The 27990-nt window shown below is 38.8% G+C and overlaps 1 protein-coding gene across 1 annotated transcript; it reads right to left on the bottom strand.

Annotated features, from left to right (window-relative positions):
- Window positions 1-54: 54 nt before the first annotated feature.
- Window positions 55-21440, bottom strand: LOC149302687 (N-acetyllactosaminide beta-1,6-N-acetylglucosaminyl-transferase-like). The gene is made up of 3 exons (XM_089482277.1): window positions 20522-21440; window positions 4718-4807; window positions 55-245 (listed from the first exon to the last, which is right to left on the bottom strand). The coding sequence occupies exons 1-3, from the start codon at window positions 21438-21440 to the stop codon at window positions 55-57; spliced, it is 1200 nt and encodes a 399-aa protein (XP_089338403.1).
- Between the last annotated feature and the right edge of the window lie 6550 nt (window positions 21441-27990).

Genomic DNA, 27990 nt, shown 5'->3' with positions numbered 1-27990 from the left:
TTGAGAGCCCTCGCTTTCCTTTTCCAGGCCGATTTTCCTAGAAGAGGACACTGCTTACAAGTACCAGTCAGACTGAACAGCGATTTCACTTTGATTTAAGGTTCGTTCCCGGATCCGCATTTCCAGGCATTCCAGTGTAGGTGGATAAGATTTTAGTTCAAACTTGTTGGCAAAAATACTTTTGGCATTAAGAAGCCACTGCAAGTCCCCTGGTCCATAGATGCAGATATCCCGTACATAGTGTCCTAAGAAATTAAAAAAAAAAGAGAGAGAGAGAAAAAAATGAGTATTACAACAACATGAGGTCTACATTCCTTACACCCTTTCACTATCTAACACAGACTAGTCCCTGTTAAGCGCACGCTGGCCAAGAAAATGAAAATCAGACAAGTGGTTGTTAGAATATAACATGGAATACCCATCACATTGCCCAGTATTTTCTTCTAAAACAATTAAGTCTATAAGTAATATGTAGTTAATGCTTTATCTTAAACCCCCATTGTTATTTACTTTAATTATCTTAACGCGTCACATACAAAATCACCTAACCATGATCCTCTGGCACCCTTCAGCCATGCCACCATTACCTGCAGCGATCATGTCAATTGCAGCATAATGGGCTCCGGCTACCCATAGCCTACCCTTGTGGGACGCGGCCTACCTGGGCATCTGAAAATGTGGATACTTAAGTTTGACTTCCACTGAGAGTTAAGCAGCACACACTGACAGCGTATGCAAGCTGAATGCCTTGACATCACTCATCAGCACTGACCAGAAGGACATCCTGTGGAAAGGTTACTTAAAAATACAGCAGGCAGGGATAAGAAAGATGTACTTAGCATTTTGCACATCTCCATCTATTTATTAAGTGCAACTAGCATTTACCGTAAATGAACAGTTTACTTCCCCAAACAGCTTCATCAAGTATGAATGCATATTTACGGTACTGCAGAGTAACTCCCCTTCTGTCCTACGGGATTTGCCCCAGTGTTGGCTGCTAAAAGCAACTAATTACTGGCACGAAAGTATTTCTATTGAAATCTCATTGAACGTCCTGAAAGTCTCATGCATGTCAGCACTGGAGCTGGCTGGCAGTGAGTATCCCATGTACTGCAGATCAGGAGATAGATTTGATGGAACACATTGCCTAAAAGGCTGGAGGGGAAGTGGTTAAACAAAAGAAACACATAGAGGGGATTCTGACAAACTTCATTATTTTGCATCCAAAAAAAGTTAATTTAAAGGTTGTATTCGGCTACCATATGCATTAAAGTGTCTCTTGACTTGATACAAACACCCATGATCCAGGGTGGGTCTTCACTTGTCTTTCGCATGCTGCCCCACCCCTATCATTTTTATTCAGGATCCTGTTCATTTTTTTTTTAACCATACACATAATAATTTATGGAGTTTCTCACTTGAGATTAGAGAAACATGTGTGCATGGCACAATAAAGCCAGCCGATTCATCCGCAGATGACAATATTTGTGGCTTAAGCACCATGACATACTGTATTAGAAATATAATATACCAGTCATAAACAGGCATATCCATCTGAAATGATCCAACACAAATTCAATGAAATTAGGATGACAATCATAACTCAATGGTTGCTAGAATGTCATCATGTCAAATCCAGAAGGACAAACGCTATCACAAGGACCATCTATACTTGAGCCTGACTTCTGCTGCGGAAGGAGTATAATAGCTTTGTAATAAAACACTGGGTTACTAGACATACACCTCTGTGTTCCCAAGGGTTAAGGGATATGTCACACGCCAGGACGTGCAGTGAGGTGGGCTCTGCTGTCTCCATTTGTTTTCATTTCTTGCTCCAAGCTGAAATAAATGTTTTTCGGTCTAGGCTGCATGGAGTCAGCCACACAACATTTTACTCCCTAGACGACTGCTTGCTATAAACACATCAGTAGGGTCTCTCGCACGAGGAGCATTTGATGATTCCCTTGATGTCTAAACTGCTATGGAGATATGACTGAAGAATTGTAGTCTCTAAGTGACTTTATATAACAGAGACAATGTAATAGCTGCATGGCTGTAACACCCAGATTTACTAATTTACACAAAGATATATATTTCTCTGTCTCACAAAATCATTTATAAAAACATTACACAGTCACGTTGGTGTGCAGTACTTCAGCTATTACTATATTCTTTCTGCGACAGTTCTTGCTCTCACAATTTTTTTATCAAGCCCCTTTTCATTAGTACATTCAGACTGGCCATTGAGAACACTGGGGTAAACCCCAGTAGACAAGTGACCAACAGCACTTCTCCGGTAGCTTTACTTCATGAGTATAGTTTATCGACCGGTGGCCTTAAAGTGTCTACTGTTTTACTGTTCTAGTCAGTTAGTGTATGTACCAGTTCACTATATGTAGTCAAGTGCTCTTAGCTGGACAAATGTGGCTATGGATAATACTGCTAGGGCATGTTCTCAGGACTGGATTTTCCAAAAGACAGAAGGTTTATTCACTAACAGTAGAATTCACAGGAGATAGAGACTTGTGTTTTAGCTCCTTGACAGTGGCTTACCATGGGGGGATCTGCCTAGGGTGCCACTCATCAGGGGGTGTGTGCTCCTCCAAAGACAGACTATACTGGAGAAGGCGAGTTGGGGAGATCATGGAGCTCCCTCTCCCTGTTTTTAAAGAACTCCGTATCCTGCTCCTTTGCAATGCACGTCAGCTTCTGATGATGAGCACTCAGCACTAAAGCCATGCCCAACGCTCTTCTTCAGAAGTTGAAGACACAAGAAGAAGAGGAGGAGGAAGAAGAAGAAGTGAAAGAAGAGGAAGGCTTCTTGCAGGAAAGGAGACAGATGAGCAGTCCAACTTATTGGCTCCTAACAGAAGCTGTGTACTGGAAAACTGCAGCAGATTTAGTCTTTATGGTTCTATTAAATCTAGCATACACTATGAAATATGAAATATTTGATGTTTTCAATGACTGACTTAAAATATAAGTAAAGGTTTAAACAAAAACATCATTTGGCTTGTTTTTTTACAGGAGATGAATCATGCTAAATGGCAGTTACTTAGCTGACAACTTTTGCTTACTGATTTACATTTTATTTTGCATAAAATCACCCATGAACCGAGGCCAAAGGCACTGCAGGTAATGAGAGCTAACTAAATTGTCTCCATTACAAAATATGTTTTTTTCCTTTGTATTTCATGCAAAATATATTTCTACTGTATGACGCCACCTTAAAGGGAGAGTTAAACCATTATTTTACGATTGATTTTATCAATAAAGGTCTTAGAAGCTCTGTATATAAGTTTTCAAAGAAGCACTACCCAGAGCTTTGGTGACTTTCCCCACTGAAGCACCACACTAAGCAAATTCTTCATGACAATGCTAATTATCTATTGAAGTTGGTCATATCATGAGTCAGAGGGTCCCTCTGGTTGATTAAGACTAGCACATTCTATTGTTTAAAACAATGCATTAGGGTAAGGTGTCAGGACACATACACATGACACATCATACAGATTTCTAAAATACTACACTATGTAAAAACTAGAACAGTTGTAATTTAACATAAGGAGCCTTGTCTAAACTCTAGATTAATAAAAGAGAAATTAATTCTAAAACGGTACTCACTAGTAAGCTCTGACTACCTGGGCACATAATCAAGTAACAAATGCTAACTTTTCAACCTTGTGTACACATTTAGTGCATGTAACTCTAAAACTCCTTGCAAGCAATGTCATTTTAAGTTAAATTGTCTAAGCAAATCAGAGTACACAGACATTAGGTTCAATGAAGTTAAACTAGCTTAAAATGTGTCCAGATCCCCTTGATATGATGTGAAACTAACACAAGACAAACACAAACTGATACATTTAAAACTCTATATATTATTAGCATATTTATGTTACAACTGCTTTTCATAAACTTGTGAGTAGTGATTAAGTATAAATAATTTAATGCAAAAATATTACTAGTTATAAAAATTATCAGGGCTTCGCGAGAGAATCCACATTTCCGATGTCTCATTGAGATTAGCATATATGTTTCAATGGGACTCACCAGGGATCCCAAGATATTTTTTCATATAAAGAGATATCTTCAGGTCACCTTTCCCCTTAGTGTTTACACCCTATTGATAAAGTAGGCTGAAGTAGCTTTTAATGCACTGTATACATGATCTCCTATTAAGAGTTACCTCTGGCACAGTAAAATACTGACCTTAGTTTTTCCTTTCCTTTAGCACAAAGTCAGTTTTGCAATGTTTTGTTTGTGGCATTATATCTAAGTCATATTACACATGTGTTATTTCATTTATTGGTTTTACAGAGGCTTTGTCACCGAAAATATGCAATGATTATCAAACCAATTCTTAAATACACATTATACAATAAAATATTTGTACCTACATGTAATGTTATGGTATTTCACAAATGGTCACCCAGAGCGATTTCTGATTGGTTGCTAGATTAACATCAGAACAAAAACATATTACAAAATATTTTAAATCTTTTGTAATATGTTTTTGTTCTGATGCAGAAACACAATATAAGAAGAATTTTACTACCCTTTTAAAAAAATCCAAAATCAGCAAATAAATTCGAAAAAATTTAAAAAAAACAAATATAAACAAATACAGTTTAAAAAAAAAATCTGCTAACAGGCGCTTTCTTTATGGTGGTTAGAAGCACTAAAAGATTAAGAGATTAAAAAATGTATATATTACCATGACATCCTCCGTGGTCATTCATATCTCTCCACTTAATGGCTCTAAGGTCACCTTCCCACATTCCATTTGGCATGGATCCGGGAACATCTGCAATGTAACAAAGCAGAATAGATTTATTCCTGCTGAAGTTATTTTATGCTAATGGTACATGACATTTAAAACCTGACTTTTATAATCTATAACTTGAACACTTGTATATAATAGTAATCCACTGATACAAGCTCCAGACATTTCATCTAGCTTCATTTTGCACCGGGCCACTCCCAGAAGCAGAAATGCAGCAAGGCCATGTAATGCAATGTTGCATGACCCCACTGGAAAAGCAAGTGAGGGAGTAAGTATGTATGTGTGTCAGAGTGTGTGTGTGTAAGTGTGTGTTTTGATAACAAATAACATACACAAAGCTACCTCATTGGACGTTTTTTCTGTGTAATGGCACAAGACACTCTCGAGCAAGGAAGGCTATTAAGCAGCTGCTATTCTCCGTTGAGTTCTCAAATCCTTTTTGCATGAAACTAAAATTATATTTGATTTTCTACTTAAAAGTTATCAATGTATGTAAATAGTTATAAACCACAGCAAATTTGTAGCATTTGTACTTAATGAGTGCACATGTGAAACTGAAGCAATTATCCAAATGTTTGGCTCTTCTGGTCCCCAAGGACACAATAATGTTTGTGTACTGATTAAGCACACACGTGACTTGACCAGAACACCTTTCATATCTCAGAAGTCTCCCGTGTATATTCTCTTGTATTTTAACCACTGCATACTATCACAAGGCAAAGCAAAATCCTCCTCTTCCCTCATGCCAGCAAATGTGCTAAGCAAAACATATTACAAGTGTAATATTTTAATTTTCCCCATCTTCTTTGATGGGGACCCACAGATCAATATATGGCCTAAACACATCCTTAATTTGCATATATGGTAGCAAAACATATAGAAGAAGATCCCTTGTCTTGGGCAGTGCAGGTATTTAACATTACTTTTTTTATTGAAACCTAGGGTAGATTGGTTTACCAAGGCCAAATATGCATGTGTTTCGATTTTAAATATATTTACTTATCTGAATTTTAGCAAACAAGAATGCTGAGTAGGTAGCCAGCATTTAGCTTTTCCATATTTTTGAGAGATAAGAGTGGGTTATATATTTGAATTTTTAGTTCTTAAAGAATTTTTTGGTACATAGATTGAAATATAGCATTAACGGCATTTTACAATACTAAACATTTAGCCTTGATGGCTAATATGTGGGTCCTACCAGAGTAGCAAGATCCGTTGTTGTCACTATCCTATAATAGAACATATATAGGGTTATACATATGCATCGGAATACAGCGTTTCCAAACTGAATAGGATATAGACCTTGCCACCTGCCAAGTACCCTTGGATGCATGTTTTGCAAGAGTGTAGCATCCAACTGTCTGTATTAAGCAGATGGCTGAATGTCTGTAATTTATTGGCTGATTGCCGTAAAGGTCCAGAGTCAATTTTAATCCCCTATCTAGTCTTGGAGGGATGCATCTACCAAATAAATAATAAATAGCATGTTGACAGTGTGCACAAAAAGACTGCCCTCAAACATATAGGGCTTCTATTTACATTGTGTATGCTAAAATAGCTGTGTCAACAGAAATGGCCATAACTCACTATCCTAATAGTGCTGTCAATGAAGGGCAAAGATTTTCTAGCATATTATCTAGATGCCTAAATACCATAATTAAAATAAGCATTTTATGTTTCTTCAACTGCAGTAGGTTATGTGTGAGTGGTGGATTAGAGAAAAAAACGTGTTCTCATGCAATATTTACATATACCATTTATTCCTATTGTTATAATGACAGTGTTACATATGCTTTTGAAATATTTCATATTATGAAAGATATTAATTCTACTGTTGTATTTGTCGTATTAAAGGTCATCCATCAGCTTTTATGATCAGTACAATTAAAAAAATACACTGAGGGAATTTAAATATGCATATGGTAGGGAAATGGCTGACCTGAATTTAAGACAAAGGCAAGAACTAGATAAAAGTTTGAAGTTTTTTGAGCAGGAAAACATGGGCCAGTGGTTGTTATCTGGAATCAGATTTCTAGGTTTCTATGACCTTCATGTTACCTCCCAGTAGACTACTCAGAGCCGTGAAGAGAGACCTCCTGGGGCTCAATCATAGTTGTGCATATGGTTATGCCATATTATATATCTCCAGTATATTTGTTTAGCAAAGACAGCATTGTGTTATATGAATGTTTCTTGTTTCTGGTCCTTTTGCAAGCAGGGTGTCACAATAAAGTCTGCCTCAATTGACCAACTTTGGTGGTACATCTCTAGTCTAATCCTCTGCTGACACCACTTCCTCCTTACTCTAATCGCCCATCAGTAGCTACGAAGAACTAGAGAGGGGATCTGCTCACCTGTGTGAGATGGCTTTATTCACAATGAATGTTAAAAACAAAGCTCTCATGTATAATTGATACATTATGGTGGTTATACTGTGGTATGATAGCTCATTGGTCTAATTTAGTCAACACTCGGAACAGGCACTTAGATGCAAATGTAATCCTACAAATGTTGTTTACGGTCATCCTGAAAATAACTGCGGATGTGAACAACACCTCTGTACGCATAATAGCACTGCTGTGCTAATATTTACCCCATACCGAAAATGGCAAGTATATAACTGTTTATTTGAGACCCAAGCTGCAATTCATAGAACATGCTTCTTTATTACAAGATCTGCACAATGCAAACATGCAAAAATCTCTTAAAGGTGCTGTTCCACCTAGATATATTTTTCTCATTGTTTTATATTATTATTAACACCTCACTCAATAACACTCACTCCCCATCACTGGCTAGTGTGGCCATTATAAGAATTGTTCACTCTTTATAAGAATTTTTGAAGCCTTGCTTTTTTCACATCTATGAACATGAAATAGGAGGTGGGCCTGGCTGTAGTTGGTAAGACCGCTGTGATGTAATACATAGAAGAGAGGAGCAATGACAACACTCTCTTTCTAGGCAACTGTAGTATTTTATTAAACTGTTAAACACCTATTTGAAGAGACATTAAGGAGAAAGCAAAATGTCAGATAAGTTTCTTTACAGATGCAGCTCTTTTGGGGATATTTTAAGAGGCCCCCAAGGTGTAACATCACCTTTAATGAATGCAGAAGGATATGTGTAAAGAAGTATGCCTAACCTTGTGTGTGTGACTATTTAGCCCAATAATAACATGGCTAACTACACTCTGTTCACGGCTAGTCCCACACCTTGCAAACCCACTCAGAAAAGAGAGGGCTTTGCGTAGCCTTGCCTGGGATGTTCTTGGGTATGCCAAAAATGCATTTGGGATGCTTCACAGATTTCAATCCTTAATTCCTTGAGAAACGTGAATGGAAACAAGGGGACTTCATAGGCAAAAACTATTTGTTTGCCTCCTTTTGGCTGCTTGTAGGCTCTGTATTCAAGTGGTATTGGCATACTTGTGGATATTTTCTACCTCAAGTTTGTTTCTTTAGAGTTTCCTTAGCCTGGTTATCGAACGTAACACCATGTGGGCTTAACCTGCAAAATGTTGTACAGTACCTGTATCCACATCCACTTTTACTATTTGATGTAGCGTTTATGGTTACATTATGAAGGAATAAGTGGTTTCTTAACCCCTTAAGGACAGTGGGTTGTCCTTCAACCCATTAAAAACAATGCATTGTGAGCCCGTACGTGTATGAAGAATGACCCATGTTGCCTCTTTCGAGTTATGTAAGTACTGAACATTCACATATATTCCAAAATCAATTGCCCGAGCAATGACCTCTGTTTTTCTGTGTGACTATATTAAAAGCAAAACTACTTTTAATAAAAGTTTACATTTAAAAATTTTCATATTTGTTTTTTTTCAACAATTTCCAGTAAGAATTTGCCCCAAACCAGCTATACAAGGTCAGTAAATGGGATTGCTTTCAGGTTATCTGTGGAATTTTCATCAAACATTCACACATCACTGAACCAAAACTATTAAAACAATTATTTGGCTGAGTGGGAGATAACAAGTAACATTGAGTGTTTCATGAAATGAAGAAAATGTTGATCAAGGTCAAAAAAGTAAGAACGGAAAATGGTGAGACAATGCACACGCTAGATGAATGTAAAATTCAGTAATGAGTTTATCCTGCTAGAAAAGATGAACTGGCCTGCATTATGGATAGACAGATATTGAATGTCAGATACCTGTGTGTTATGTGATAGTAAGCTGTGTATGTAAATGTGATTTTCTGTTTACTCTCCACAAGGGACTTTTATCCTGAAAAATTGAGATTTGTTTTGTATCATGTTTTTGTAAAAATGTTTTGTACCATATGGCTTTTAAGAACAGAGTATAGTTAACCATGTGCTCAGAGGGGTTAGCCGATGGCAAGGGTGGGTCTAGCCCAAAATAACATTGCATGGGAGTGGAAGGGGAATTGGGCCAGGAATGGCTAAATGCTGCTCCCCTTTCATGGCTAAAGAGCTGAGTGACCCGGAGACCGAGGAAGCAGTAATTCACCTGGAGGGCTTACAGGTATGATTATTTTATTTATTTATTGTTTCCACCCAAAACTAATTTGAGAAGGAGTGGCATAGCTTTAATTTAATGTCCCCTGAGAGTTCATTCAAACTCTGAGACAATCCAGCCATCATATGCACCTTTAACCATATAAACTCTGAGAGGTCCCTTTAAATTTACATCCAGCCAATCACAGGAGAGAAGCTAAGGTAAGTGCATTATTTCATTTAAGAACTTTAATATGCATTATTTTTTTTAGTTGTGCGCAAAGATAGAAAAGAGATTGTGAATTATATAAAAGTATATTCTACACAACTACCTGTAAACTTTAGCCTCAGTATACCTTATTTTAACTTTGTCATTCCACTAGATTGTTTTAGATACAATTTATTTCCTTTTTTATGTAAATTAGACCATGTTTTACTATACCCTGGCTTGCAACTGCTTTAGTATTTTGTTGACCATATATCTGTCTTAATGTTATCTTGCTATTATTGTCATTCTTTTTAATACTAGTACAACAGTTGCTTTTTCTTGCTAACACTTATTGAAGTAGTTCTGTTAAAATGCAATGTTCATTTAGACCAAAAATTAATTGAACTATATAGTATTAAGTACTAAGCTAATAAAAGTTGATAGTGATGCCAATACATAATTTCCTTTGGAGATTTAATTACACAAAACTGATTTATTTTTTTAATTGTGTATGGCAACATAGTGTCACATGGCAAGTAAGTGTTCCTGGCACGTTGTCAATGAGACAAAACGGTTACAATATTATTTCTGGAGAAGGTTTGAGCGTTTACCAGTATTGAGAATGATGTTTGTAATGCTGCAATATTACAGAAGTAGGTGAAGGTGAAACAGCACCTTTTAATCTCATTCTTCCCATGGGTCTCATTGTTTTTACAGTGTATTCCACACATCCGTAATCAAGTAGTTTACCATCTTTGAAACATACTTTTTAAAAAATATTTTTTTTTTCTGGGATTTCACTAAACTTGTTCCTCTGTAATAAACTAACTTCTTTAATGATGGATAGATTTCATCCACTATAATATGAGCCTTCATTATGTCAATTTCTTATGTCAGTTGAGAAATGCCTCTTGAATACAGTTACCTTCTCGATTTAAAAGTAGATATCTGCTAGTGACATATTAGTGTCATCCCTGCTCATCAAAAACTATTTTAAGATTGAATGCTCCTCTTGCACACTAGACAGTCTATCTAGATCATTTCAAGCAGAATTACATAATTTTAGTCTAGGTATGTCAGCAATAGATGCTGCAATTGTGTCTGTTCCAATGGAATGCCAAGTTGGTTTTACAAATAGTTTTTCATACATTTTAGGTTACTTATCCATGAAAGACTGAGCCTTACGTAAAATCCATACCAATTTTGGGCAGTAAATTTATCACATGCAAGTCCAAATATATGGTGGAATTCAGATATTCTCAGAACTCAAATAATATGAACAAGTGTTAAAATCCATGTTCAGCATCACATGGCACTCACATGCCCTCTAAGCGAGGCCAGTTTCCTTTATAATGCCTTGTAGCCATTCAGAAATACAGCCAAAAGAAATCTAGGTTGCAGCAAAGTTCTTGTGCATATAAAAAGCTCTTTGTTAGCTAGCTTTGCAGCAATAACAAAGCTTAGAGTGACTAGTGAAAACAGAGGTCATGTCCAGATTATAGCACAGCAGGATAGGCCATGTCTGAATACATTAAACACACGAGAATTTAAAGTTAAGCGTCAGAGGATGAAAATGAAAAATAGGTTATCTCAAAATATCTTAAAATCTCATTGACTCATGGGTATTCGGATATGCCTACAATTTGTGTCACAGTAATAGGGATATTATGTCAGTCCTAATGGTGGCCCTCAGTCTGGATAATGGTTTGTATAATATTTTGATTTAGTATAATAATAATAGTATAAAAAATAATTGTCACACATGGACAGTGGAAAAAAACACAAAACTAATACAATGTAAGGGCAAGAACAAACAAACAAAAAAAAAGATTATATTTAGGCCCCAGCCTTAAAGGTAGTAGCGTAAAAAAAATGTTCTAGGAACTGCTAAAAGGGTCCAAAGTGGGGAAAACCAGAACACCAATTGTTATACATGCCTAGATCAAGCTTTCCCTCTCTCACAGGTACACACCTGATTTTAGCCAAAAGGCTGAGAAGAGGTCAGTTATACAACCCAATGGGCCAGTCATGGTGCTCAATGGAAAGGGAGTAAGAGAAGACAAGCAACGGTGAAGGCCCTGGAAATATTCATAACATGCGACACCCACCCTGTAGTTATGAAGTTCCAATACGTCATCATTTACAAGTAAAAATGCAACCATATCTAAGCAAAAAAGATCCATTAGTTAAACAGAGGGTTATAGGAAGAGAAATATGCAAAATATAATGCAATCCACGTGTACAGATACTAGTTTACCGAATATGATTACTGAATGCATCAATACATGGCAAAACTTGCACAATGAAGTTTCAGCAATTTCTTTCTTATGACGTAGAGCTGTTCCATATAAAAATGGCAATGAGCCACTGGGCGTGATATATTCTTTTAATTTCGTAAAATTCTATGTATTTGAAAAATAAGTCTCGTCTGTCTTTCCAAAAAAAAAAGGGTGGTGCCTAAATACTCCAATAGTAAGCTGTATGTTACCTTGACCATGAGCTACTAGCTAAATGTTTTCACTATCTATCTGTCTGTCTGTCTATCTATCTATCTATCTATCTATCTATCTATCTATCTGTCAATCAAGCCACATGGTTGTCTTTTTCTTACTATTCTGCTGTGGAGATTAACACATTGTGGTTTATTCACTAATGAGAACAAGTTGTCAGTAGAGGTTGCCACAGATTTGCTATTTCCCCTACTTCACTATTCTTTATAAAGGGCCCGCACTAGCAGGTTCCTCCAGCCAGAGGGGTTGAGCCAGTAATTCTACATTAAGTGCTTAGAGTATATAGACTAGGGAATTTGCAATACTAACTGTTATTGGTGTTATTGGTGTACCCCATAATGAGATCAGCATGTATGTTTAAAGTAGAGCTACATTAGTCAAACCTACTTACAGATTGAGCTCCGTTTCATGTTGTTGCCATCATCTTTCGTCATTTTGTAAGGAATTTTTTTATCATGAATCCTACGATCTGTGGTAGAAACTGACAAAGCTAGCATGTCAACAGTTTCCTGTCCTGAATTGACTTCCTTCTCCTCGCTTTACTCTTGAAAAAAAACTGTCTGAACAATTAGTAAGAAATGTGAAATTAATAATATGAGAAAGGGTAATTGAATATATGTTATTATGTATAAATTATTCAGTTGGAATAATAATTCAGAACCAAAGAAAATTAAATTAAGATGGCTTTTCCTATGAGATACATATGCATAAATACATTGAATGTACATACATGGTAATTGCCCCCCCCCCTTCTGTACGAATTACCCTTAGCCTTCTAATAGATTGTATGCTTACAGGAGCAGGTCCCTCTTCTGCTTGTGTCCCTTTATGTCTTTTGTTTGTTCATGTTTTTGTTAAAGATGTTAATTTTTATGTTATTGTTAAACCTATATCCCCCTCACTTTAATAGCACAATGGAATCCACTAGGGCTTCATAAATAAAATATAATAATAATACACATAATTATGTATTTACACCCAAGTTTCTCTCTTCAATAAGGACAGTACATGGTCTTGGTCCTAAATCCCCTTGTCCCTCTTTCCTCCCTTGTTGTCCTTCTTTTTCTATTATATCATAATTTTGTGAGGGTATGAGTATATCCCAGTTTTATTCAGCCCTAAAAATTACAATAATATGTAAAGAAGTAGCAGAAAATGTGTTTATAGATTATATTTTGTAAATAAAACACGCAATTCATCTAATAAATGCCTTATACGGCTACATATACATCCATCACAAAATCACATAAAGTCTTGGTAAAGCCACACCTCTAAACCATTTGCAATATTGGGAGGTATGTATATGTATGGCTTACTATAACCTTTAAATACCAATACCTAGGATTATTTAGCATACTGGATTAATTGGGAAATGTGGCGAGTTTAGTTAAGAACAAAAATGTCTTAAAGAGAAGAAAATAGAAGACTGGTCATTTTGAGTTACACTTTGTTTTTGGTTAACTTTGTATCCATACCATGATAGATGTGTTTCTGAATGATTATGCTTTCAAAAGATAGCCTGTCTCCAGTCTGTGTTTGGTAAACAGAACACATTACTGGTAATCTTGTTTTAGTAACTTTTGTAAAATATTTCTCCAGGATGAACAGTTTTTTGGGTTTTTTTTGAAGAATAAATGGTGGAAAAGTTATATGTTGAATAATGCTATCTACTTACACCCAGGATGTGTGCTTCCCAGACTCGAAATTTTTCTTACCTCTTGAGTAAAACCACAATTTCACTTCTTTTTCATTATTGCCAAAGCCATATTGAGTCACATGACCTAGCTGATTCACAATTTGGGTAAAAAACAAAACACGGAAAGTGCTTTTTTGTTCTCATTTTTTTCTGTCTGATTGTAGAAATTACATCTAGGTTTGTTATTTTGTGCCAATATTGAAAAAGGACCAAAGAAATAAAGTCTGCTTGTTCATTTAACATATGATGCTGTTACCTTGCAGGCGGTTCCGGCGGTTCCAGCGTTGCCGCGAGCAGGGGAGCCGAGACGCAGCCCGCGCGTTCAGCCCCCTGCTCGTTCTGTTCGCGGGAAGACGCGTTGTGGTCCGTCCGGCCGTTAGACGCGCGCCCCCGTGTGGTGATCTGAGGTTAGACGGGACGCGCGTCTCAGCAGCATGCGCGAACGGCTATCTCATGAATATTTATGCCGCGTCTTAAAGGGGTACTTATCGCTTTTCCTCCTCCCCCTAATTTAGGGGGTAGGAGGATCCTGAGCTAGAGGACTATTTAAACCTTCAGTCTGCATGTACCCCTTGCCTGTGATAGTGCCTTTATTGCCTTCACTAGCGTTCCAGAAACTTATTTGCCTTTTCGTTGCCTGAACTTTGCTTGAACCTGACCATCCATTGTTTGCTGCCTGCCCCGACCTCTGCTCGTGACCCCGGCTATCCGTTGTTTGCTGCCTGTCCTGACCTCTGCTTGTGACCCCGACTATCCGATTGCCAGCTCCTAGTACCATCTGGTTGTTCCTGTACTGCTCGTCATCACCGCTTGGGGGCGCCTTTCCTTGTACTGCAGCGTGGATCCACAGCCTGAACCACCGTTAGTGACAGATGCAGCCTATCCTTTTGGCTAAGTGAGAGAGGAAAAAGCTTGGTCTTCTGGCCTTAAGGCCAGGATAGCTTTGAAGCCCCACAGTTTGTCTGGAGCCCCCTAACCATGGTCCAGGTCAGGGCACTTGTCACAATATGGTTGACTTTTCTTGTTGACACTGCTGATAAGTGCACCAGGCACCTTATGGACCCTTCCTAGGACTTTTATTTTACTTGCCCCAGCCCTTTTGGGTCAGGAATTTTATCACACCAGCCCAAAAGGCTTGAGCTTCGTATGAAGCACTATTTGCATAAATATTGTATTATTTGTATAAATATTGTATTACTAATCATAGTAATCGGGTACTGTTTATTGGAATTTTTGAATCACCGAAAAAGGGGCTGTGTGGCCACCGAAGAAAAGAAGATTGAGAATCTAGTGTCCATTGTGTGCCTTAATTTGGACACCTTTTTTCACAGGGTAGCACTGAACCCCTGGGCTTCAAAAGTGAGACAGCAGGATAGAGTGGCAAAATCGGGACTGCCCCACACAAAGTGAGACAGTTGGGAGGCATGCTATTGCGAATGTTAAAAATATATATATATACAAATTCCGTGCTGGTGCATACTGAAAAACAAAGAACCCAACACTGTATACACATGTTTATCTTTTAAGTTCATGTGTTTCTTGGTCAGAATGCATTGGACTATTTTACTTTATTGAATTAATTTACTTTGATTGGAAGCAATAACCTGTACTGATTCCTCTTTATACACATAAGGTGTGTTTTTAAACATAAATAATATACATGAAATAGGAAATATAAATAATTATAATTCATGCAAACGAAAATCCAAATTTGTGTAAAACAAATATGACAAGAACACTGGTGCCAAGGCCTCTTTAAAATTGTGGTACCTTCTCACTGTATGTGATTCAGAAACTGAAGTACTTTGGTAAACATAAGTTTAACCTCACAGTTATGAGTGTGTTTACTTTGCAGCTAACAGACTATCCTGTTCTTCACAACAAAATATATTTCCCTTCAGCCAAAATCTTCCTGCCAGACTCCTTTATGCTTTAAGATTGACCGGCATATAACTGTAACAGGATACTATTCTACTAAAAAAATACTATTCTAAAAAAAATGTCTGTTCTACCGGCTGTTTAACCTGCAAACAAGAGGCAAGAAATATACAGTGTGCATATATATATATATATATATATATATATATATATATATATATACACATACCAAATTTCAGTATATTTAAATAGAGGATACTATAAGGTCGCTTAATGATTAAACCAGGTAGCAGTTTGGTAAGAGGTAGACAAAGTTAATCATTTCTACACAGAGTTTGCCACTTAAGGTTTCCTATTCAATTCATTATGTTCTTGCAAGCATAACCTTAGGGACCCAGAAATTCTTAAGTGAAAGTGCAATGGCTTTGTGCCAGTGGCTATGTACATGTCAGGTTCCTATAACAACCAAAGCAACAATGTAACTTAAATTTATATAGATAATAATGCCCAGACCTACATAGAGGTAGGTATCCTTCTTAAAATGTGAACATTCATTTATACCTAGTCTAGGCATACAAGAAGAAATAAAAGTTTCTGGAATATGTTTATATATGGAAGCAGTGGTGTACTTAGTTTTTCACACATAGCTTCTCCATTTTGGCTTTATTTTGTTAAATCATGAAACGGTGTAATATGCCATGTGTTGTTGTTCATCTGAGGTGGAATTTACCTACTTTGTAGACCTGATATATATATATATATATATATATATATATATATATATATATATATATATACAAAATGTATCAAATTAGCCTTTTACGTTGAAAAAAATATGTTTAAAGGGGGCTAATGTGTTCACAGTGACTAAATGATTTTTATTTAATAAATAAACCATTTATATTCACTATCTCAGTAATTTGCAGGTGTTAACAGGAGACATACATTAATTTCCCTGACTACGCTATGTAACAATGGCCAACTCCCCAGCAAACTCTCATGCTAGGGAATGCACCCAAGAGTGGAAATGGAAAATGTTGGTCACCCACTGGGATGTATTCAATGTTGGAATTACCATACTTTCACAAGTAATTGAGTAACAGTTTCAGTTAATGAATCTGGGCCAACTTATCTCATTTATTTTATTGCAATCTAAAAAAAGATTGCTGTTTAACTATTTGTGACAGATACTGAACCTTAGTGACCACTTAGTGTCATTGTTCATTTCACTTGTACACAATGGTCTTTTTTTAGAGTTTCAGCTGATTATCTTTGCTGTTGTACCTGGGCGTGTGCTGTGAGAGGTCTTCCATCCGTCTTACTTATGTGACTAGCAGTCTGTTCATCATTGTTATACTTGAACGGACACAAGATAGGGCACTTATATAATATGATACAAAAAAGGGGTACCTGGGAACAGAAACGTTCAAGAATACTTGATCCATGTGTACATCCATATATATGGTGCCATTTGGTCAAGGACATGTAATTCTGTCCCTTTAAAAATGATTTGATTTAATACACGGGCTTAGAAAAGGAAATCAGCAATTGGTATTTTTGTTGCTTCCTGCTGTGCATAATTGTATTTTATTTTTCAAGTGAAAGCAAGGTCGCTTTTAACAAATCTATTATATTAAACATTTGTTTGAAATACAATTTCTCTCTTTATATATGTATACGACATACTAGTATATTCCACAGCAATATTAATAAGGGGTATAAAGAACAAAGATGTCAAGACATCTGTGAACCCTCCTCATAATATCTTACAGTCTACAACTACATAATATTTAAAAACATCATTATGTGTCCTTTTGATAATTTTCAGCCACACCACTTAAAATAAAAAGTAAAATAAAATAAAAAGTAAAGTTAAATATATTTTGTTGTTATGTAACGCCTCACCACCTTGCCTCCTCTGCCAGTTAAAAGTGGAGAGGGACAAACTGTACCTTTTATACCAGGAAATTAATTGCAAAATTCCGTTACAACGCACAATGTGGAACGCGCTCTTTATTCTTGATATAACTGTGATATTTTAATTATTCCAGTGGTGTTAGCCACAACTGACACTAATACCCAGTGGCGTCGGCAGGGGGGGGCCAGAGGGGGCCATGGCCCCCCCTAAATCATGCTGTGCCCCCCGGTGTGCCCCCCCAATTGAAACGCCGTCTTTTTTTTTTTTTTTTTTAATAGATCCGGAGGAGAGAGAGAGAGGCGCCGAGCGGTCGCTGAGGAATAAGTTCTCAGCGACCGTTCGGCGCCTCTCACTCTTTTCCGCGACCGCGAGGCCTCTGCCTTGGTCGCAGTGCCGGCATTTCAAGCCGAGCGCCGGTATATGATGTCATATCCGGCGCTCAGCAATGAAGCCGAGCACACTGCGGCAGAACCAGGAAGACAGAGACCTCGCGATCCCGCCGCTGGACTTCTACAAGCCCAAGGTAAGTGAACTTCAAAGGGGGGGGGAGGGTAGAAAGTTAGGAGGGGGTTAGAGAGTGAAAAGAGGTAGATAGGAAGTGAGAAGAGGTAGATAGGGATACATTGGGAGGGAGAGAGGGGGTAGATAGGATAGATTGGGAGGGAGAGGGGGTAGTTAGGATAGATTGGGAGGGAGAGGGGGTAGTTAGGATAGATTGGGAGGGAGAGGGGGTAGTTAGGATAGTTTGGGAGGGAGAGGGAGATATTAACATATATTGGCAGCAGGGGCTAATATTAATATTAATTGGCAGTAGGGTCTAGTATTTATATTCATATTGGCAGCAGGGTCTAGTATTTATATATATATCGGCAGCAGGGGCTAATATTAATATATATTGGCTGCAGGGGCTAAGTTTATATATATATTGGCTGCAGGGACTAATAATATATATTGGCAGTAGGGGCTAATATTAATATATACTGGTAGCAGGGTCAAATATTAATATATATCGGCAGCAGGGTATAATTTTTATGTATATCGGCAGCAGGGTATAATATAAGTATATATCCGCAGCAGGGGCTAATATCAATATATATCCGCAGCAGGGGTTAATATTAATATATATCAGAAGCAGGGTGTAATATTTCTATATATTGTCATCAGCAGGGGCTAATATTAAAGAATGAGAAATAACTGCCTAACGTGTGTGTGTATATGTGTGTATATATATATATATATATATATATATAGTGTATATGTACCGTTTTATAATTGGCCCCCATACTTTGGTTCCTGGCCCCCCATGTGCCCCCCCTAAATATGAAAGCTGGAGACGCCACTGCTAATACCTCACCCCAAACAATCTGAAATACTATAATACTTTACACAGTTCTTCTACCTATTTACAGTAAGCAACGATTATTATTGAGTTGTTTTATTCAGTTTTGGTTTTTGTGTTTAGCATTTAGCAGTTAACCAATTTAATATTTACAGATATTTACTTGCTCATATATAAATATTTAAAATATTTATTTTTAAAAATGTTTCGTAATTGTTTTTTGTTTTTCCTAATTAAACTGTATTTTGTGTTGGCTATCGTTTTCCCAAATGGATCTATACATTGTGCTAACTTTTTTAATCAGCATGAACATTATGGATCCCTTTTGAGGGAACAAACAGATGAAAGTGGTTATATTACATAATATGTGTCTTTAAGATGAAAGAATACTAGTCAAATATTGGAAGCCAAATTTAAATTCTCAAGGGTCATTTTTTTTGTCACTCGAGATGTTTGATCTATACCATTTTTAGTTATAATGTACAGATGAACTTCTAGTCATTCAGGTACTACGGGAAACAGACTGGCCTTGGTATCAATTTTCCATATGAATAACCAATTGACTGTACAATTCTCAGAACCTGTTATTTACAAAGCAGGATAATTTCACTAGAGCAAAGTTACTCGATGTAGAAATTTTAACTTGACCTTTAGTTCTCAAACTGTGTTAATGTTTCAGATCTTTCTGTTCATTTAATAATTAACAAGTACAACGTCATTGTGTAAAAAAAGAATCCAATTAATAGCATTTATTATAAGGCTAAAATATGAAAACACAGGTTATCTGAATGGCAGAATGTTTTGTAGGCAAAATGGTTTTTAGGCAGTTGGCCTTAAGATTGGTGACAAAAGCATAAATTATGGCCGGAGATGTCTCCAAGCAAATGGTGGCCACCCTTGATAAAGACCAGTTCGGTCGAAACCTTGGGGATCTCTCTTACAGTCTCTGCTTTCCTGTCACTCTTGTGTTTGTCTATATATCCATGTAGTTTTGGTAATAAAATGTATATATATTTTTTTGTATGTTTTGCATTTTTTGAGTACAACTCCCTTCCATTAGATCAACCTGTACTTAGCCAGCAGCTACTGCTCTGCAGCAATCATGAATCCCAGGCAGTCAATTATGGGAATGACAGCCCAAGTGGTAAAAACCAAAAGCTGTTAAAAAAGTGAGCAGTATTATCATACAAATAACATACTCAATATAGTATGCTTCCATACAATAATAAAACACACCAGCACCCTGACTATACACAGGAATGATTACTTCTATTGACAACACATAAGCAATGAAAACTCCATTGAAAGCATTGAATTACCAACAGGGAAATCCCTTGCGCCCAGTTTCTCAAATGATTAATACAGGTAATATATGTATGTATCATATCACTTTTTGGGAAGTAAGACAATGCTGCAATCTGGCTTCACGATCATAACTGAAAAACGCCCACAATTTGCAAGGGACTGGAGGAGTCATATGACATTAAATACATTTTGTTGCAGACTACAACCACATCCTGGGGATTATATACTTAAAACAATATGCTAAAACAGAACAGAAATGATATTCAACAGAAATATGTCATTTAATGGTTTGCTAAAATATAGCCAGTGGGGTTTAGAAAATATACAGAAGAATGAAGCTTTTTCCATAAAATTGATCATGAAAGCAAGCCACCTGTAACCCACACCTAAGATGATAATGATACATACCTGGAATTCTATTTAATGTCACCCAGTAATGCTCATCTGGACTGTAGGTGTCCATGGACCATTTTAGCAGATCAGTGGCTCTCTGATCCTCAAGGATGAACTTTGTAAATTCCCTTGTGAGCGCAACATATGCAGAACCAAAGTAGATGGTCATGTTGTGAGGTGGAGGAGGTTTTAACACATTGGTCCTTCGAACAAATGAATGAACAATATCCTCACGATGAACATATTTGGTCCTTGGTATGGCATGATCTGGGGGCAGCACCCCAGGGGTAATGTTTTTTCCTTTAAATTTTTTTAGATGTTGTATAATTTCCTTGTTCGTCTTTAAAGGGAAATCCTGTCCACAGGTGTTGATAACATATTTCCATGGCACATCTGATTCCACAAGGTCCTTCATACAGTTTCTATCAGCCAGGAGCCTGGATATACCAGCATAAACCACAGGCTCCATTCTGGATGCGAGGAAAGCATTGGGGAAACAGTCCAGTAATCTTCCAACAGAGTCCAAGAAACCTGCACTTGCTTTCTCATCAACATGGATACAATATATATTCTGGGGCATGTAGATCGCTCTAAATAGCCTCTCAAATGTGCTAAATTCTTTATGTATAACCATCATATAGGCTAGTGGAAAAGCAGCTTCTTCTTCAGAAAGAGGAGACGTGATATAGTGGTTTTGTGTTATATATTCTTGACAACTGGACCATTCATTGGTATTGGCAGAGGTAGCCTCTAATAAGAAAGATTTCTCCTTTCCTTTAATGAATGCATCACAAGCTTCTGTTAATAGAATTTTCTCTTCTGTTGCATTGTATCTATGAGCACCTTTAAATTGCAAAAGCCTGTTATAATATAATAGTAAAAGCGTAACACTGAGGATCGGGACAGGGAACATAAGACGGACCCATGAACTCATTATTAAAAATGATCCACTAGAATAATATACCTCCAGACAAGTGTTGTGATAGTTCTAGCAGACATCTGCTGCTGGTTGCTGGCTCTCTCAGTGTCGCATTGTCCCCCTCCAGCCGTTCTGACAGTAGATTTATGTCATCTCGGTGTTCTGTGTAACACCAGCCCGGGAGTCTCTTTCTCTCTCTCTCTCTTCATCTGTTTCTCTAGAGAAGCTTTGATGACCTTCCGTTCACTTTCATTTTGCATATGAAAGACCCACTGAGCTCTGATTGGCTAGAGCTCAAGCTACCAACACCATGTCACAGCACTGCTGCTCTAATCTCTTATTTTCTCCACTTCTCTGTCTCCACTCCTCTCTTATTTTTTTTTCTCAAATCAGTTTATTCCGGGCATCTACAGACAACGGCAGTTTATTTTTGCTCTCTTATTTTGTTCCATTAAAGTATGGAAATTACTTTGCTAAAATAAGATCCCCTTTATTTTTGATGGGCGCAACAGATATACTGAATATTATTAACTATTAGATAAAACAGGAGTTGGAAAATTGTACCTACATAAGCAGATAGCCCATCCATACACACACCTCTCTCTGTAGATATTTGATTAAATGTATGAATATTTTTATTTAGGATATTACTAACAGGGAAGGGCTGGTAATGTAATCTCAGCCATGTATTAAATCTACCTAAAGTATGTTTGAAAGACAACATGCGCTATAGCTATTATCCAGTCTCCAGTCTCCTTTAAAAACACAACAACAGAAAAAGGAATTTATCAAAATCCATAATGTTAATACAGAAAAGTGACAGGACAATCACTGAGTAAATCGTTCCTAAAGCCTTTTGGCTGCCTGGTGGCTGCATGTGGAATTGCAAGTAAAACACGCGATAACGCTTCAAAATCTCAGAACAGCCCCAGAACCCCACTGCGAGTCCAGCCCTGATTTTAAATAATATCCTGCAATATTTATCTAGAAATGTATACCGTATTTTTCGCTCTATAAGACGCACCTGCTGATAAGACGCACCTAGATTTTAGAGGAGAAAAAAAAGGAAAAAATATTTTGAGCTAAAAAATGGGCTATAAAAAAAGGACATCATCCTCCCGTCATGCCTGCACAGAAAAAAGCTGGTCAGACATGATGGGAAGTGTAGTTGGACTACAAGCGCCGTACTGCGCATGCGCCGGCGCCATACGTGACACGGCGCTTGCGTCAAATCCCCCCGTCCTCTCCATCCAGTCCGCCCTTAGCCGTCGCAACGGACCAGAGAAGAGGAGAGGCGGCGACAGAGGCGGCGGTCTCCAGATGAAGACCTCCCCTGGACGGCGAAGCGAGACAGAGACTGTCCGGGACACTTTTGGTGAGTACCGTATTGGCTCGGATATAGGCCGCCCCCGTATATAGGCCGCACCCTAAAAGTTTGGTGCTTTTTTAAAGAAAAAGTTTTTTTCTTTAAAAAAGCACCAAAAAACATACTGCCACTCTGCCCCCCCCGCCCCCCGAGATATGCTACCACTGTCCTCCCTCCCCGAGATACGCTGCCACTGTCCTCCCTCCCCGAGATACGCTGCCACTGTCCTCCCTCCCCGAGATACGCTGCCACTGTCCTCCCTCCCCGAGATATACTACCACTGTCCTCCCTCCCCGAGATACGCTGCCACTGTCCCCCTCTGCCCCCCCCTCCCCAACTTACCGGAGCAGACTCCCGGGTGTCTTGCGGGGCCGGCGGGGGACATCTACGCAATACAACTTCCGGTGCGGCACATCCGGCACCGGAAGTTGTATTGCGTAGACGTCCCCCGCCGACCCCGCAAGACACCCGGGAGTCTGCTCCGGTAAGTCCGCGGGGGCTGCAGAGGTAAAACGCATCCGCACGATGCGCTTAGACAACCTCCCGTGCCGGCACCCCCCCCCCGTGGGAAGTGCTGGCAGGGGAGGCTGTCTGAGCATATCGGGGAGTAGGATGCAGGTCCCCTGCACCGCTGCGGGGGATCTGTATCCTAACCCCGCTGCCTGCCCGGCGCTAGACCCCGAATATAGGCCGCACCCCCACTTTAAAGTCTTAAAGTGGGGGAAAAAAGTGCGGCCTATATTCGAGCCAATACGGTATATCGTTGCCCCCCCCCCCCTGCCTGCATCTTCGCTCCATAAGACGCGGCTGATTTTTCATCCTACTTTGGGAGGAAAAAAACTGCGTCTTATGGAGCGAAAAATACGGTACTTGATGATGATAACATTATATATTTGATACAATTACAATTGAGAGATTGTTGCCACAACAAACCAATTATTCTCCATTTGTTTTAATGTTTCACGTAAAGTATTTTATGAATTGAGATCAAAGGTGCAACAGTGATTTTTTTTTAGTTATATGATGATTTTAAGTTGGGCATGAACTAAAGACTTATCTTGCATGGTCTGTTAGGCAACAAGTCTGCTCCCTGTTGACCTGTTCTGGTAGTACAACAAGTAATTCTTGTAAATTGCTTGTAAACAATGATAGGTTAATTGGTTAATCTAAAATTTCTTCTTGTGTTTTATTATTTTAAGAGGGCTCGGTAGCTTTTTTATGACTTTATGTGTAAAACAGATAACTCAGAACGGATACCATACTGGAATCACATGGGACTTTGGAATCACATGGGACTTATAGTCTGGAAAGCATTTTATCCTTGATGTTGTCTGTGATCTTATGTGGAATTAAAAATAATAAAGAAAGTAGCAGACTATATTCCCGAAATTAAATGCCTTTTTTCTCCTTGTCCTCTTTTTAACATGCCCGTCACCCTATAATATCATGCCATAATACATGCTGGTCTCTGCCAATCTTCAGGGCACTGGTGTACAGGGCCACGGTGTTGTTGGAATACAAAGTGAAATTCCATAAGAACAATATCTGTTAATTTCCTGCATACAACCATATAAATAAACACATGAATGTTACATATACAGGCGTATTGTAATCTATCATTTCCAAAAAGCAAAGGATTATACATAATAAGGCATAAGTAATTTATCTTGTCAAACAGATCAACATAACCAAGTGGGATTTCTGAGTGTCACGTATCCCAGCTCAACATAACATGGCTGTTTGATGTGTGATTTTAGTCATGTAGCTACATTGGTCACAGTTTATGTACCTGTTTAGCCTCTATAACATGTTTTAGTATTTGATTATGTGACCTCATGCATTCCCACTGTGCCATATGTTTGTTAAAGTGTCCTACAACCCAACCCATCTCAGGGACAGAATCAGTGTCTGATCAATCTCCTTTGCATGAGATTCATTCAGGGACAGGATGCTTGCCCTACAACCTTTGCATCAAGAACAGTTTTCGAAAAACAATGTGAAACAGCTGGTTCAAATTGAGACAGTTATTTATTCATTACTGATTATAGTTAAGTTGACATACAGCGTGCCTACACTTTTATGTAACCTGAGTACGCCACCATTGAGATAGAACAGGTTTCTTATAGTCTGAACATGGTCAGTAGATTATAATACGTCGAATACGTCTCCTTATCTTGCAGAACAGTTGGTTAGGTGCAGTCCTCTCTCTTTGTGTGAATGAAAGCGAAAAATAATAAACTAAAGTTTTTGTGAGATCTATAAGATGTCTTACCAGGGCGAACCCACTTGCTGACACGGAACACACACTTAACAGGACACTCGGGTTGCCATAAGCACGGGTGGTCATACAGTAGGCCAGGGTCAGGAATGTAATAATATAAATATTCATGAGGCGGCCACGCAAGCGTGGTGGTTGCCTCACACTCCTGAGAGCGGTACTGTTGTCTCCATTGGAGAGAAGAGGAGGATGCAGCCCTGAGGTAAGTCCCCCAGTACCGCAACATGCGATCTCTGGGGCCATTGAAGGACTGGTTTGAGGGGATGGAGTCTGTGAAAGGTCCGGATAAATGCAGGGGCATGTACTTGATCAGCCGATTCCCAGGAACTTTCTTCTGGTCTTTAAACTTTCCATTGTATGAGATATTCCAGACGACCTCTGGGAATTCTGGAATCAACAACTTTTTGCTCCACGTATTCCTCTACCCCATCAATGACAACTGGAGCACCTGGAGGATGAACTTGATTAGGAAAGGGGTTTGCCACCCATGGTTTCAGCAAAGAGACGTGAAAAACTGGGTGAGGTCGACAAGTAGCTGGTAATTTCAATCTTGACCTGTTATTGGGTTGATGATCTTTGTAATGCTGTAGGGACCAATATATTTCGGCCCAAGTTTTATCGAAGGCACGGACAAATGTATATTGCTCAGTGATAACCAGACCTTGTCACCACATCAATATTTAGGTGGAGTAGAGTGGTGACGATCCGCGTATAGCTTGTAGTTCTTTTGGGCCACAATCAAATTTTGTCTCAAGGTCTGAAAACTGCTTTACCAACCCAGTGATCCAGTCAGTGATTCCAGGAATGGTCAAGTTGACCCGGAGGCCCTTATCCAACGTATCCAGGGCTGTCTTTAATATTGATCGAACCCTGTGCAAGAGTTTGTTTGGGGGCCCCCTGCCGCGCTGTATGTGTGGTTGAGAGGTGTTGCATATGTGGATGCAGGATGCTTAATGCTGTTGCCACATGTTCTTGCTGCACTGGCTCTGCAAATTAGAGACTGATAAAGGAAGAACTAGGCAGAAAATAGAGTTTGGTAAGAAAAACGTGAAGTAATTGAAAGAAAGGTAAATATAGGTAGCAAAAAACTGTACAAGGATCATATTGACAGAGAAGGGACTTCTTGCACTCTCTTTCACCTTTGATCTCTCTTTTTCTGTCTCTCTGATTCCTGTAGGTGAATTAGGCAGAAAACAGGATGGCAAGAGAGAAAAAGCTTCAGGCTCCATGGAACGGGTACTCACTGACAGTGGTACACCACAACTCCCATCATTATATACTGATCCAGACACACAGACAGTGGTACAGCATGTCTCCTTTCATTATATAGCGATTCAGTGTTTCTACACTAACTGCCCGAACTGCCGCCGCTGCCAGACAAGCTCCTCATGTCCCGAGAAGCAATATTACACATCCATGTTCTCATACACACACACACACACACACAATATCACACATCCATGCTCACATATATATATATATCTCACCCCCCCCCCCCACCCCTGCTTAACTCTCACCACTCCTGCAACTTTCTCTGTTGCTGTCTTTTTCTTGAAATGACGGTGCCTGGCTAAGTCGCCGGTGACCATCGGGAATGTTGCGGGTTTTTAAACCAGTATCAACCTCATTTTGGAACACAACCAGAGCCTTTTGTTGCTCACGCCATGCTTCGTGAGAAAGCCTTAGCCTGGGCCTCTGTTTTGATGGAACACAATTTTCCGCTGCTTAAAGATGCAGATGCTTTTATTGCCGCCTTCAAGGCCCCGTTTGACACTCCCGTGATAGTGGAGATGGCCGACTTCCTGCATCAGAGAAGGAAATCTGGCTCAATACGTGGTTGAATTCCGGACATTGGCCTGCAAGAGTGATTGGAATTCCCAAACTCTTAAGGCAAACTCTCCTTTTGTAGGGTTCTGAATGATTCCATTAAAGACGCACTTACTGTATTTACATAGATCTACCTAAGTATCTTGAGGAATTTATTCCTCTCTGCCTTAAACTAGAAGCCCAAAACCAAGAGTGACAGAGGAGATAGAAAGAGGAGAATCAGTTTAATTTTGTTCAGGATCCTACCTCTGCTACTACTCCCAAACTTTCTCCATCCTCTGCATAACCCATGGAGATTGGGCCTATGCTCCACCTCTCATCTACAGAGAAACAGCCACACCGTAGCTAGGGCCTTTGCCTTTATCATGATCAGAAGGGACATCTAGCGTACAATTGTCCTAAGATACCGGGAAACTCTCAAGCTTAATGCACAACAGAGGCAATCCACTGAGCGTTGCCATTTCTATGCCTCAAACATCCAACATGGTGCCCATCATACTGTGGGGAATGGTCACCAAGTGACCACACAAGTTTTTAGCAACTCTTGAGCAGCCGGTAATTTCATAGATCGTGCCTGGGCCACCAAAAAAAGGTATCCTCCTATTACATAAAACTCATAGTAGTTCCATTGTGGCTTTGGACGCTACACCCCTGGGTCAGGGTGTCATCGTTTTTAAGACTTCTCCTCTAAATATCTGTTGGCTTTCTACACCAAAAACATATCTGTTTTGATGTTTTGATTAGTCCACATATTCCTGTGATCCTTGGTCGGCCAAGACATAATCTCACTATTGATTTAAATCGGGGGTTGAATCACTGCCTGGGACTCGAGTTAGAATGCTTCTTGCTGCACACGTCCTTTAAGAGTGCGTGCGGTCCTAGAACCTGTCTCCAAATACCTCGTACTGTTGTTCCCCCTCAGTACTGGGACTATTTGGATGTAGTCTCCAAATAGAAAGCTGATACCCTACCTCCCCATCACATGCATAACTGTCTCATAGAATTACAGCCTTACACATCCACCTCAATGGGCCATACCTACCGTCTTTCCAAACCTGAAAATAGGGCCCTGGCTGAATATATCCAGGACAGTT

This window comes from Sceloporus occidentalis, unplaced genomic scaffold (genome assembly GCF_023333645.1).
Source record: "Sceloporus occidentalis isolate IW3139 unplaced genomic scaffold, rSceOcc1.0.p SCAF_18, whole genome shotgun sequence".
In the NCBI taxonomy this organism is placed as follows: Eukaryota; Metazoa; Chordata; class Lepidosauria; order Squamata; family Phrynosomatidae; genus Sceloporus; species Sceloporus occidentalis.
The sequence above is the reverse complement of the archived record's forward strand: the minus strand, read 5'-3'. Positions and strand labels throughout refer to the sequence as shown.